The 14,044-nt window shown below is 40.1% G+C and overlaps 1 protein-coding gene across 1 annotated transcript in view; it reads right to left on the minus strand.

The window, feature by feature from the left end:
• The window catches only part of hdgfl2 (HDGF like 2), a 78,865-nt gene that overhangs the window by 15,067 nt on the left and 49,754 nt on the right, over positions 1–14,044 (minus strand). The window contains exons 13-14 of the mRNA XM_048252567.1: positions 9,810–9,911; positions 1,559–1,709 (exon numbers count right to left, since the gene is read on the minus strand). Coding sequence (XP_048108524.1) covers positions 1,559–1,709; positions 9,810–9,911 — 253 coding nt within the window. The remainder of the gene's footprint in view (positions 1–1,558; positions 1,710–9,809; positions 9,912–14,044) is intronic.

Genomic DNA, 14,044 nt, shown 5'->3' on the forward strand with positions numbered 1-14,044 from the left:
AACCTGGGCTTCTATTACACCTCAGCAGTGCCATAGGGTGATTGTATCCATACCTAGCAACATTGATGCAGTAATTTGTGCAAAAGGAGCCCGACCAAGTATTGAGTGCATAAATTAACTATTTCAAATTTGTCAGATTAGTTATTTTCTTTTCAAGAGCTCAAAATAACCTCTTTAGAGATATTACTATTTGAATTTCATGAGCTGTAAGCCATAATCATTCAGATTAAAACAAAACAATGCCTTCCAATATTTCACTTTATATATGTAATGAATCTAGAACAGGGGTCGGCAACCTTTTTTGCCTGGAGAGACACTTTTACCAAATTTAATATTTTTTTAGTCTCAGAAGAGCCACATAAAGACTGTTACAAGAAAAAGGTTGGATATTTAACGTATAGTTACTTTCATTCAGAGGCTTTTTAAATGCATGTCACCATTTAAGGGCAACTCCACGCAAAACTGTCATATCCATAACGCCAACTAAATACCATGGCATCGTGTTGGCTTTATGGATGTGACCGTTTTGCGCGGAATTGCCCTTAAACGTGAGCGCGGGTTTGTCTTTTTTGTATATGTGAGAAAGATTTTTCACATGCAAGTGGAATCGAACAGGGTTAACACAGCAATAGGCTACTAACTCGTTGCAGTGTGCGATATATTCAGTTCAGGGCAGTTCATTTAGCGTTTTTCAGAATCAGTCTTCGGATGGAAACTTTCCCATTTCAGCCTTGTGTTCGCGCTCGCAAGCTGTGTTCGCTGACGTTTCCTTTTTGACATGTTCCTTATCTAGCCTACAGCAAGCGCACACATCAACAATAACAATTAAAGTGTTCTCGTTGACTGAAATGGAGGGAAATCTGTGATTTTGTTTGATATTGACATGGCAACTAACCACGAATGTAACAATATTGTGCAGCTACGGTTACGTTTTTTTGACTTGCACATATGGCAGAATTGGCCCCTAAGTGAATTTGGTGAATTTTACAACAGGCTGTTTATAAATGCAGAGAGATGCTGTACTCTGAAGGAGGGTCTTTATTGATTCCAAGTACAACTTGCAGCGTATGTAACAACCGAATTGTGCGTTACATTTTAACTTGGTTTAGGCTTGGTTGCCGATTGATATCTGAATACAACTAATTTAAATATAAAGTCTGCATTGTTGTTACACATGAAAAGTTTTTATATGGGGGTGTTGTGGCACAAGTGGCTACAGCCTCCATATCACATTCGGGTCCAAGTGCCCCTGGGTTTGAGTCAGACCCAGGTTACTTCCCAATCCCACCCCATCTCTCTCTCCTACTTGCTTCCTGTCACTCTCTTCACTGTGTTATCTGATTTTAAGGCATAAAAGCCCCCAACAAATAGACATTTAAATAAAAACATTGGCATGAAACATGTAATGGACAAACATTAAAAGAGAAACTGGAAAAAGAGAAAAGGTGACACCACAAGCAATGCCACAGCCTCCAGAGGGGTACAAAAGTGTCATAATTACACTGAATGAGTGTGAGCATAGGGTAGGTATGACAACTACTGTTCCAAGGAAAAATACCTTGAAGTTGAGGCTCTGTTCCACCATCGTCCTGGTTCTCCAGTTGAGTTTTGGCAATTGGTTCACCTTTACCTACAAACTGCAGTTTCAATTTGTTGTACACTTCACTTGCTTTTTCCATTATAGCAGTGCTGGCTTTGTATCGACGGATCTACGAGAGTTCAGGAAAAAAACAAAACAAATGAAAAACCACCCCACTGCTGAACACTAATATTACATTTGAAGAAAGGGAGCTGGAGCACACTGATTACTTGCAGTCTTATTTTAGTGCAAACAGACTAACATTTTGACACAACTGTGTCTTCTTCAGAATCAATGATGACCAGAGATGAGACACCCAATATATTGAAAACAGATCATTGAAACAATTCCAGGATCTCCGCTGGATTGGCTAAGATGTAATTGGTCTCATCACTGTGTCGTTACAGTGGGCAGTGCTTTGACTTGGCCAGCTTCACTTGCGGTCCGCGCGTGGGATCACGCGGTATCACGTGACTTTAATTTGTATTTTACCAGTGAGACGCTGCAACTAGGGCTGCAGCTATCGATTCTTTTTGTAATCGATTAATCTAGCACTTTATCGATCGATACATTTTTTTTTTGCATTTTTAAACAACCAAAACAGATAATGCATAACGAAAATGACATGGCTGTAAAATGATCAAGCAATTGGCACAGAGGTATTTATTCTAACTCCAACATTAGGCTACAAAACTAAGCACATTTATTGCAATTTACCCATTTAGTGTTTTTAAGTGTCATTGCCATCAATTAAATAATGTTCAAAATGCTCTCTGTAAAATTGCAGCCTCTTGTGCATGACTTAGCTGGGCGAACAAAGCTGCCCATACTATGTTGTGAAGTGCTGGGAGGGAGAAGAGGGAAAGCAATTTAATGTATTAATGTGTAGCCTACAACAAGTTTCATGCTGTAATCTAGACCTGACATCAACATAAATATCTGTTTTATGTAGATTTCTACACCTGCAGCATTTACCATTAGGCTATTAACAAATCATTTTACCATTAGGCTACTAAAAAATAGCCTACCATTAGGCTACTAACAAATCATTTCTGGGGTGAGCCTATTTGCTATGGTAACCTAGCAACCTGTCTGTGTGTGTGTGTGTGTGTGTGTGTGTGTGTGTGTGTGTGTGTGTGTGTGTGTGTGTGCACGCGTGCGGTGCGTGAGGAAAGATGAGGGTGCATGCATGTGTGTGAGGGGTTCTTTTTTAGGCATACTGTCTTGCAATTGAACGTGAATAAGTTTACTTACTTAAAAACATCAAAGCTAAACAAGCTATCATGATATCGCTACAAATACAGTATGTGATTAAAATCAGCCAACATCAATGTAGGCTATAGGCTACGTAGATAGATGATAGATAGGCTAGATAGATTGATAAATAGCCTAGCCTACTTTATTGACGCTTGGTGAAACAGCATGGAGTGGATATTTAGGTTCAGATGCTTGTTCTTTTCCTTTTTGAGTATGTAATGATCCCAAAACTTTACTTGAAAACTTTAGACATTCTCTGCCATTTATGGATATCTTGACTCCACCATCGCGCCAGCTAAATTCAGAATGTACGATTCACGCGCTAGTGGTATGCTTCCTGAACAACGGTCCGTGTGGAACAATCAGATCCCTGCGCGTATAGTGCGCGTCATAGAAATTTAACGAGGCTTCGAGGCAGGGTTTTTGGCTCAAATAATTTTTGTAATCGAGTTATTCGAGTAACTCGATGAATCGTTTCAGCCCTAGCTGCAACAACCCAAACAACCGGTAGATGGCTCAAGTGAGCAGGGCATCTCGTAAAAAGAAATGGAGCCTGGAAAACCCTACACAGACTTAACTACTGACTTTAGCAGACTGGTTTAGAAATAATTTAATAGCCAGAAATATGCCTGCCCTGCCCTAATAAAGAAATATTTGGTTAACTGCGAGTGAATCCTGTTTGCAGCCGTAGAAGAAACGCAGGACAAATGAAACATTCTGGTTTTCTCCGAGTGCAACGATGATCGACAGACATAATTTGGACAAAATATAGAGCATATTAACCTCCGTTGCTCAGCCAAATGCCTTCCTGTTACGTCCTGTTATCACGGAGTTAGCCTACAGGCGATAAACGATTTTTGATGAAGTTTACTTCATTAGCGGTTTATTTATTTTTTTGATTATTAAAGAGTGTTTCCCAGTTAAAGGTTTGACTTTGTGCTTATTCAGTAGAGCATTTAGTGCTCTCCCCAATCCCAGACGTTCACATTGCATGTTTGTTTGTAATGGATGCAACCGCGAGACAGGCTATGCGTTTGACGGCAATGAGTTGTTAACGGACTGTTCGTTATTTATTGAAGGGGCCACCGGAGGAATTTTGAGTGCTTCAGTTGCAAGTTGCATGACCCTCTTTTGCCTGCTAGAAATTGTTCAATGACCCTCCGACAGAATTGTTAAAAAAAGACATGACCCTCCCTGCCAATTGTCGCTGTCTTCCCCGCCCACAGCCACACACTGTGATAATGTTCTTAAATCCATCTTTCCCGTGAGCTTGCATGCTACCAGTCCTTCCTTTTCAAATGTGTTGCGCCTGTTTGCACAATTTCACAAATAATCATATGTGATTAATAATATGAAGTGCACGGGGACCGAAACAATGCATGCCAACTTTTTCCGTGTTTATCACGTATTTTAACTTTCCCCCGCTGTCTTGCCGTTTTAATGTTTTCCCGTAGAATAGGCTATCCCATATTTTAATACTCTCATAACAGCCCTGCCATCGGGCCTGTCTCTGTGTTGCCCTGTTGCTACCCCTTGCCCTTCCAACGAAACAGATGTCTTCAAATCATCGTTTTCCTTGCTTGAAGGCGAATTTAGAGTGATGTTAACCTATTTAAGTTTGACGGCGTGATTGTCGTGAGAGCACGATTCATTGGCACTTGCATGTTCGGCCTTATGTCTACGTGCGCACCTGAGGCTACTCAGCTACAAGAGAAAGAATTTCCCCGTTTGTATGTTCACTGCAAGTTGGCCTACCATAACTTACCAACTCTGCACTGTAGACCCTAACTGGCTATTTATATTTTTCTGTGAAATAAGCAAATGTATTTGTTCAAGCAGCTTTCAGCCATAAGGCTACTTTGAGAACATTTCAATTCACCCGACACTAATATTCAAAATGTTGAAAACTATTTCGGCAGTCTATAAAGCAGTTTAATTAAATGGAATGTTAGTTGTAAACAAACGAGCTACTTGGTGAGGCTTGGCCTCACAGATGCGCTCGTGCCTTAGATGGCAGGAAAAATCTTCACGATAGGCCTATTAACTAACCACCCGATTCACGTTGGCTGGGGGGAAGGGGGGCCATCAGACATTTGTGCCCATTTTATCCGGCCCTGCCCCCAACAAATCACACCTTCCCACCTCTGACAGCTTAAAAGAAGTCAAGAGGACTTCTTACTCACAGACCTATTGACAAACCTGCGGCATTTTGCTGTGTTTTGAAATCCTATGCAGCTACAGGAGCTTCCAATCGTGAGGAAGCAATTTTGCATTGTAGGCATAACTAACATGCAATAACGCCGCCAACAACAACCAAAACTAGGCTAATCATTGTCAACATGTAAATTAAATGTAACATTATTGTGAATCAAAATAAAATGTTCTCTTTTGCAAACGTTGGCATAGTAACAGAATAATTTAATAAATGTTACAAAGATACTACATGTATGTTTTATTAGGCTACTAGGCTATTTGTTTTGCCTTGATTCATTTAGGCTAGGCCTTTTTATTCAGGGGCCGTATTCACAAAGAATTTTAAGGCTAAAAGTAGCTCCTAACTGGCGAATTTAGGAGCAACTCCTAAAAATAATGGGCGTGTCACTCCTAACTTTAGGGACTCCTAATTTTTTCACAAAAAAGTAATTCACGAAGCATTTTAGACCTAAAAGTAGCACCTAAGTCTGGGACAGCTTAAGTTGAGAGGACTCCTAACTCACTAAGACCTATTCATAAACAGCTTTTTGTGGCATTTTACGCTATGATGTTTTGAAATATGTAGCCTATGCTCAACAGGAGCTTCCAATCGCGAGGGAACAATTTTGCATTCATAAAAGGGATGCAATAACGTCACCAACAACAACCAAAACTACTCATTGTTAACATGTAAATGAAATGTAACGTTTTATTGTGAATCAAATTAAAATGTTCTCCTCTTTGCAAATGTAGCCTAGGCATAGGCCTATGGTGACAGATTAATTTAAAAATGTTGCAAAGGTAGGCTACTGCATCAACCCATAGGCCTATGTTTCATTAGGCTACTAGGCTATTTGTTTTGCCTTACTCTTTATTCATTTAGGCTAGGCCTTTTTATTCAGTTATTAATCATCTTCCGTCCTTCGCACTACTTGTGTAGTGCACGCATTCTCCGACCTTTCACCTGTCACTCATCATCGGAAGAGAGGTGTTTGGAATTCCCGCTTACAATCGTCAGCCAACCAAGGTGGTCACTTCAGTCAAGCTCGTGCAGGAGTAATGACGTCATCCATAGCCACAAAGACTCACTCCTAGTTTAGGAGTTGTCTGAAAGGCTTTGTGAATAACATTTAAGAGAAAACTCCAAGCTAAAATCTTTAAGTGCGATTTAGGAGTAGCCTACTCCTAGTAGTAAGATAAAAGCCTTTTGTGAATAGCCTACGGCCCCAGTTATTCATCATCTTCCGTCCTTGTGTAAGCATACGCATTCTGAGACCTGTCACCTGTCACTCATCATGGTAAGGGAGGTGTTTGGAATCATGCCCGCGTTACAATCATCAGCCAATCAAGGTGGTCACGCTTGCCCATTTACCCAAATTAATGGTTGAATATTACTGATGATCATTGTTATTTAAGAACATGCAGTGTGCGTAGGGTACCAAAAACATTTTGCTCGTAAAAAAGCATCATAACGCACATTCTGGCGGGTCTGTTATTTACTGTAGGCTGCGCAAACCACAGGCCTTTATTTTGGGCATTCATTCATTCATTCATTCAACCTTTATTTATTCTCGGAGGGTCATTGAGGGAAGCCCTCATTTTCAATGAAGCAGAGATTACAGAAGCGAAGCAAAGCGCTCCACAAACAAGACAACATTCGAGGCCTTCTGTTGAAGAATTTTATATAAAGCCTTATATAAAGATAAAATCTCCCTTCATGTTCGTCTACAAAATGAGAAGACAGAATATCTAGCTGTTACGGTTTCAAAATATTTCGAATGAGTTCATACGCAACAGCTTTCCTGTAGGCTAGTCCACGTGCTGCTGCTGCAACCCTGTGGCTGCAACACCTAAACCTACATGGAACAAGAACACTGGAGATTTCTGCCAGAGTTAGCAAGCTAACTACCTAAGCTTTATGCCACAATGCTACATACCCAGAAGTTGAAGCTTCTCGCATACAAATTAACATCCCCCAGAATGTCCATACGAAAATGTTCAGCATGTAATGTCAACTATTCATCTAGTTAGACTGATGATGCAAAGTTTGCTAGCAAGTAAGCTAATATGGAAAGTTCGCTAGCAAGTTAGCTATGGCTAAGATGGAGAGTCTGTTTGGGGAATGTGTTGTGTTTACGATATCGCCATCTAGCGAAGGGAGTAAAACATTAATAGTTTGGCCTACGACAGTGTTTCTCAAACTATTTCAGTTTCAGGACCACTTAACTAACCCTAGCTAAAAAAAAAAAAAAAAAAAAAAAAAAAAAAAATTAGACCTACTTCAACAGTAGCCTATAATTAGTCTACACAATAGGTCTACTCACTGAACCACCTTGCTTATACGTTAGACCGGGCACAGCCGGAACTTGACTTCGTGGACAACGCGTCCCGCCCCTTCGGGGAAAACAAACAACCCCTCTCATTAACTCCAACGCAAATTAGGGTCAATAAACGTAATTCTGCACAGAAATCGCAGGGAGTAAATAATAACAAAAAATACCACAAATCAATATGACCACTCAATACATAACCACTTTGCCGGTCGCTTGACCGTGAAAGATACCTACAAAAGCTTAATTCAATTAATATAAAAACATGTCCCTTCAGTCTCCGAGTACGGTGGTGCAACAACCCCACTCAGTGACCAGAAGTGTCATACGGTCTTCTCTTCTTATGGCTTGTAGCCATAATTTTCTTCTGTCAGGATTTTTTTTGGGACATGGTAGGCAAAAGAAACTCAGGGAGGGGTTCTTAGCTGTGTGGTTGGTACATGTCTACCGGTTCACTCTGGCTTGTTCTGAGGGAATGTTTTCCCCTCAAAAGGGGCATGGCGCAAACAACCTGCTCTGTGTGACGCGGGTCCGGTTGTAAGTATTGTCTTTGCACTTTGCTTATTGTGTCAGAGGATTCATTCTGTATGATTTAAACTGGCATATCTTACAGACAGTGTTGCAGAACTGTTTGGATTTAACACTACAATTGTCCCCCGCTGACCACCTCACACATTTCTCTAGATTTTGCAACGAACTTACATGACACAATGCCATAAAATATGCCAATTTTAGGACACAGAATAATGTTTGTAATGATACCAGGTAGGCCTACGTTTAACAGTACCTAACAAGTGTAATAAGCTATTCATTGTCGAAGGTGCATGGTGAAGTGAAATTCTTACTTTGGAAAACAAACATTTGCTGATATCATCGCCGATCATCAGAATATTGCAACAGATTCTGTGTTCTGGACTGCAGGTAACTTGTTAAGCCAGTGGTTCTCAAACTTTTATTTCATTCCCCACTTTGATTAAGGGGCATGACTGATGATAGTGGAGATAACGTGTTATCCCGAGGCTTTTGCAAGTCAGCATCTTCAACGGTAGTCTATTAAAAATGTCAAAAATAAGTTTTCGATGTCCCAAACGGAGAGCCATACTTTATTGTTTTTAACGATCTCTATGCTACTCACAAAAATGTAGGCATGGGGACATGATGAAGTAGGCTATAAACTGTCTTGTGTTAAATTATTGTGATTACAAGCCAGTGGTTTTCAAACATTATGCGTGACTCGGACATCTAACTAAATGCAACAGGCTCATATCGTCCTCGCATTCGCAAAATGAGGACCAGTGTTTTGTCAAATTGCAAATAGCTATTCGTTTTAACAATTTTTTTTATGATAGTAGCCTATACAAAAAGCACTTCATACTATCTTAATCTTGGAATATGGGGAGGGAAGTGGCGCGTCTGCAGTCAGCCAAATATGAATGTAATTCTGCGGCATAAAGCAGATGTATTTGTTTATTGTACAGAAAAATAAAATGACATGTCAAGCAGTCAATTGACTACATTGCAGTTAAGAAGTAGGGCAAATTAAGACACTGTTTTGATTTGGCGTGGTTAAAGTACCCCCAACACTGACAATAACATAGACAGCAAATTAAGATATTTTTTTAGCTTTGTGGAGCGGCACCGGTAGGCTATCAAAAGCAGATTTCGATTTTCGCTACCACCGTGTAGTCAAGCCTTAAGCCATACCCAAGTAGCCTTAATCGAGGGTAGGCTGGGATTCCTCTCGGTAACAATTACGTTTAAAGGTAGCCTAGCCTCCTTTTTCAGAAGGGGCGGCAGTCAGGCTACTGACAGAGCGATGTACAGTGGCAGAGCGACGCACAGTGGCTGAAAGTGGTACTAAAGCTTCACGCAGCTTCACGCCTCGTAATGCGCGACTGAAGTGGCCATTTGAAAGCGATGCCCACTGTAGGTCACACCACCCCAGTGTTTCCCACAGAATTTGATTGAATTTGTGGCGGTAGCATGACTTGGACAACAGTGTGTGTGTGTGTGTGTGTGTGTGTGTGTGTAAGATTGTGTGTACGGCGCAAAGCAGCAGTGCTGCGCAATGTTTTGAGCAGAACTTTTGTCGGACACCCCGTTTCTATTTTAATTCTGTCGCTTGCGTTGCTTTGCCATTTTGAATGAGAAATATGACTCAATAGAAGGGCATATTTAATGGATTCAATGTGGATAGAGCATTCAATGCTACACAAGTCACTCGCACGGATACAGTGAGGATTCCCTTTTAGGGGCTTGAATTTTGTGCGGGCGGTTATGGGTAGCCAGTGGAGCTGAAATAACAGTGGAGTAACGTGTACCCTTTTCTGTTGATTCAACACCAGACACATTGAGAATAATGAATCATCTGTCTAGATCTTCAACTCAACTGCATTGTGTTGTCTGCAGTATTACATTACAGAATTTATCTATTCACTTTTTCTTCTTACCTTCTTGAGAGTAGTGATGACATCAGAGTTTTTCTGTAGGATGGCACTAGTGACCTGTACTGATTCAAGATCGGTCAGTGCTTGTAGACAACGTTTTATGTCCTGTCATAAAACACAAGACAGTTCACATGTTAAATGCATCCCGAACCACCTCTATGCACCTACTTGAATAAAATGATTAATACCCCTGGAAAATATTAATTTAATGTTGATTTTCTCTTTATCAATATGTTTGTTCTGATTGAAAATGAATGACACTGCCAAATGCCAAAAGATTGGAAGACAATGTGGTAACATGTTATCACAAAAGAAAGAGTTTTCATTTTTTTTAATATTTTTATGAAAAATGGTTTGTCCAAAATTATTCATACCCTTTTTAAATAATTAATGGAAACATCTTTATTTGCCATCACAGCTCTCAAAATGTTTCTTATAATACCTACCAAGCCTCTCCATGCCTCCACAATGATTCTAGACTGCATCTTTTCAGCAGCAATTCAGGTTTTTAGGCAGGAACAATTATTTGCCATCACTCTGGCCTTGTGCTCACTTTATTAAGGATTAAGGTCTGGACTCTTGCTGGGCCACTCTAAAATGTTGATATTGTTCTCTGTTAATCATTTCTTGCCTTGTTTGGCTGTATGTTTTGGATCATTGTGTGGTTTAATGGTCCAATGCGGCCTATTGGGGCAGGTCTCTCGGCACACTACCTGATCTTTTACTCCAGAATCTTAATGAAGCCCCTTGTTTTAGTGTTACCATTTACTTTGAGAAGGTAACCAGGTCCCACCGGTTGAAAAACATCCCAATAGAATAATTTCTCATCCCCAACACTTGAATTGGACATCGTCACTGGGATTTAATGCTTCTTTTTTATGCCAATCTCAGGCCATGTCCCTGGGTCAAAAATAAAATCCAGCGAAAGCTAAATTCTTTGTCCAGGTGTGTCCTTATAAAGGTTAAGCGGAGTTGTGCATGTTTGGAGAAGAGTTATCCATGATCAGCATCCACGATGACCAAGTGGTCCATTTTGGGATGGGGTGAAAATTTCAACCACCAAACACCATACCCACAGTGGACAATAGTTATAGAAATGTATTAGTTTTGGGTGTTTTTCAGACAATGGGACCTGGCAACATTGTTAAACTGAATGGCATCATGAGAAAAAGGACTGCCGTATTTTCCGGACTATAAGTCTCACTTTTTTTCCATAGTTTGGCTGGTTCGCCGACTTATAGTCAGGTGCGACTTATATATGAAAAAATATATAATTGAACATGTTTTTAAATGTTAATTCATATTAACTGACATGAACCCTACATGAAACATTCTACAGTCGCGAGAGAGTGCTCTCAAATGCACAAGTTCTGTGCGCTTTCAGTCAGAGATTAGTGCTTGCACTATACCTGAAACACACGTGCATAGCTAAATCCTCAAATTATGGCCGGGATTCTATTTATAGCCGGGCCTCAGATTCGGACAAAAAAAGGCCAGTAATTTTGTTTTCGATTTAACTCATAAAAGAGCCCTTCTTAATATTTTATATTGTTGGTTGGTTTAATATTGTTGCCAATGAAAAGTCATTGTCCTACACCATGAGTCTCCAACACGTCGCTCTCAAGCTAGTCGCTTGCCGCCCTCTTCTGAGCTTGCCAGAGGCTGAAGCAGTAACCTAGCCTACATTTAAACACGATTGTTGCTGCCAGGCATCAGCCTACGAATTATATAAAAAAAGTAAATCATGCATAATTAAAAAAATAACTCAGTTTAGGCTATGTCTGACCTCTTTGGCTATACGGAATAAGGTTTCCATTACAGCACAGAACACGTTTCATGAATGGATGAAAGCGGATGCCTTATCTCGCAATAAGCGGATGGAAATCCTGACACTCTTTTAACTACAGGAAACTTAATAGTGAACCATCTAATACCCCACAGATTTCAGTGATCATCAGTACCGATATTTAGCAATATAATCAAACGGTCCAAATGTAAATTAAATCCCAAATTGAACTTCTTCTGCTTTTGATAGCCTACCGGTATGCCGCTCCAAATGAAAAGTAGGCCTATTTCTCAGAATAAAACGCACCACGTAAGAAATAAAGGCCTAGCTGCCTCGAATACAAGCCTGCCTCAAATAAAGGTGCTGTGCTTTGCGCAGCCTAAATAAAAGACCCCAGCCATAATTTGAGGATTTACAATAGTCTGTCTCCTAAAAATACCTCACCCATTACAGACATGCAAAACATTTGAAAACAAAACTCACTGCCATATCTTTGATCACTGTTTTGCTACAAATGATTTTTCACGTAATGAATGCGCACACTATAGTGAAAGAAGGCCTACTATGCGCTCCGTGTCTGTCTGTTCACATCGATTATAACGTTCCTCAAATGGAGAACACATCCATGTTCTCGTGTTATAGGCTGTCATGCTTCTGTGTTGCGAATTTCCTGACGGTTCCTGATCGCTAAACATTTGTTTTCACCCAAAATGCTTGATTGCATTGTATTCTCCACATTTTAGCTAAATTGTGGTGTACCACATTGCATTTTCTTTCAGTGAATCTTTTGTACCCTAAATTGCTTTACAATTACCTTCCGGCCCTACTGTTGGCTGCCTTCACTCCTTCATCTCCATTAAAGGGACACCAGGCAAGCCTGAGTGCTTTGTTTCTACGAAGCTCCCCTAGCGTCTGTACGTGTGCAAGCCCTCGCTCGGTCTGAAGCTCTTTTCCTTTTCTTTGCATCTTCAGGATGTAATGTGATGTGATCAGGATGTAAACTGATCCTGCTTCTCGCGATGTCTGAGACTTTGTGAGACTGAAGGTCGCGGGTAGGATACACCAAACTTGCAAGCGGGATATTCTTCCTACAGGCAGTAGGGGGTGGGCGAGAGAGTCTTCATTCGCCCTGTAATGAGTCAATGAGTCATAACCATATACCGACTTACGAAGATAATTAATTAACACGAAAACGTTGCCTGGTGTCCCTGTAGCATTAATCTTTTTGGCCTCAATAGTCCAGTTACATGGTCTCTGTCTGTTTTTGGTTTTGGATTTTGGGAAATACATTTCTAAACAGTGCAACTTATAGTCCAGTGCGACTTATACATGTTTTTTTCCTGTTCATGATGCATTTTTTGACTGATGCTGACGATTTTGACCAATACTCCGGAGTGACTTATAGTCCGGAAAATACGGTACATCAAGATTCTTCAAGACACTGAGCAGGGAACCTTGGGCTCATAGGCAGCATTGGACCTTTAAGAAAGACAATGATCTGAAACATCCAGCCAAAGTGTGAAATAAATGGTGAACAAGAAACAATCGAGTCGAGACATCAATCCATACAAAAGTGAGAACATGGCCAGAGTGATGGCAAATAATTGTTCCGGTCTCAAAATCCAAAATTGCTGCTAAAAAGGTGTGGTCTAGAATCATTGTGTAGACATGGAGAGGCTTGGTAGGCATTATAAGAACCATTTTGAGAGCTGTGATGGCAAATAAAGATGTTTCCATGGATAATTTAAAAAGGGTATGAATAATTTTGGACACGCCATTTTTCATAAAAATGTTAAAAAGATAAAAATGCTTCTTTTTTGATTCCATGTTTCTACCTCATTGTCTTACAACATTTTGGCATGTGGCAGTATCATTTTCAGTCAGAACAAACATATTGGTCAAGAGAAAATCAACATTAAATCATTATTTGCCAGGGGTAAGAATAATTTTGCTCTTAACTGTATTGTTACTTTCTCTAATACTCTAGGTTGTTTACCATGATATCATTTCAGTATCATAATACTTAGGTATGGTATAGATGTCATAATTTTGGTTTTGTGCCAACACTAATGTCTACTGAAAACAAACTGACATTGGTCTTACGTGCTTCAACAATCAGCCAATCAGGACTTTGGATTAGGGCACAGCTCTATTTCATGATAGTCTGGCTGACATCAAACCAATGTTCAATAGAGTACTGAAGTCATGATGCAGCTATGTCAAAGCAGCAATTTCACTGGATCTAAACAAATCAATCTAACCATAGTGGTGACCATAGGGGTGGCTTTCTTAATCTATTTAAATAATTCTACAACATTTCTAAGTTGGTAAGTATATTCTTTTACACTAGGAATTGCATACTACAACATATATGCATACCAACACAATGAAATTTGTGACTACAGAGTTTTGTTTTAGCATGGGTTTCCTCCGTAAGAGACCTGCATATAAC

Source organism: Alosa alosa, chromosome 9, assembly GCF_017589495.1.
Source record: "Alosa alosa isolate M-15738 ecotype Scorff River chromosome 9, AALO_Geno_1.1, whole genome shotgun sequence".
NCBI lineage: Eukaryota > Metazoa > Chordata > Actinopteri > Clupeiformes > Clupeidae > Alosa > Alosa alosa.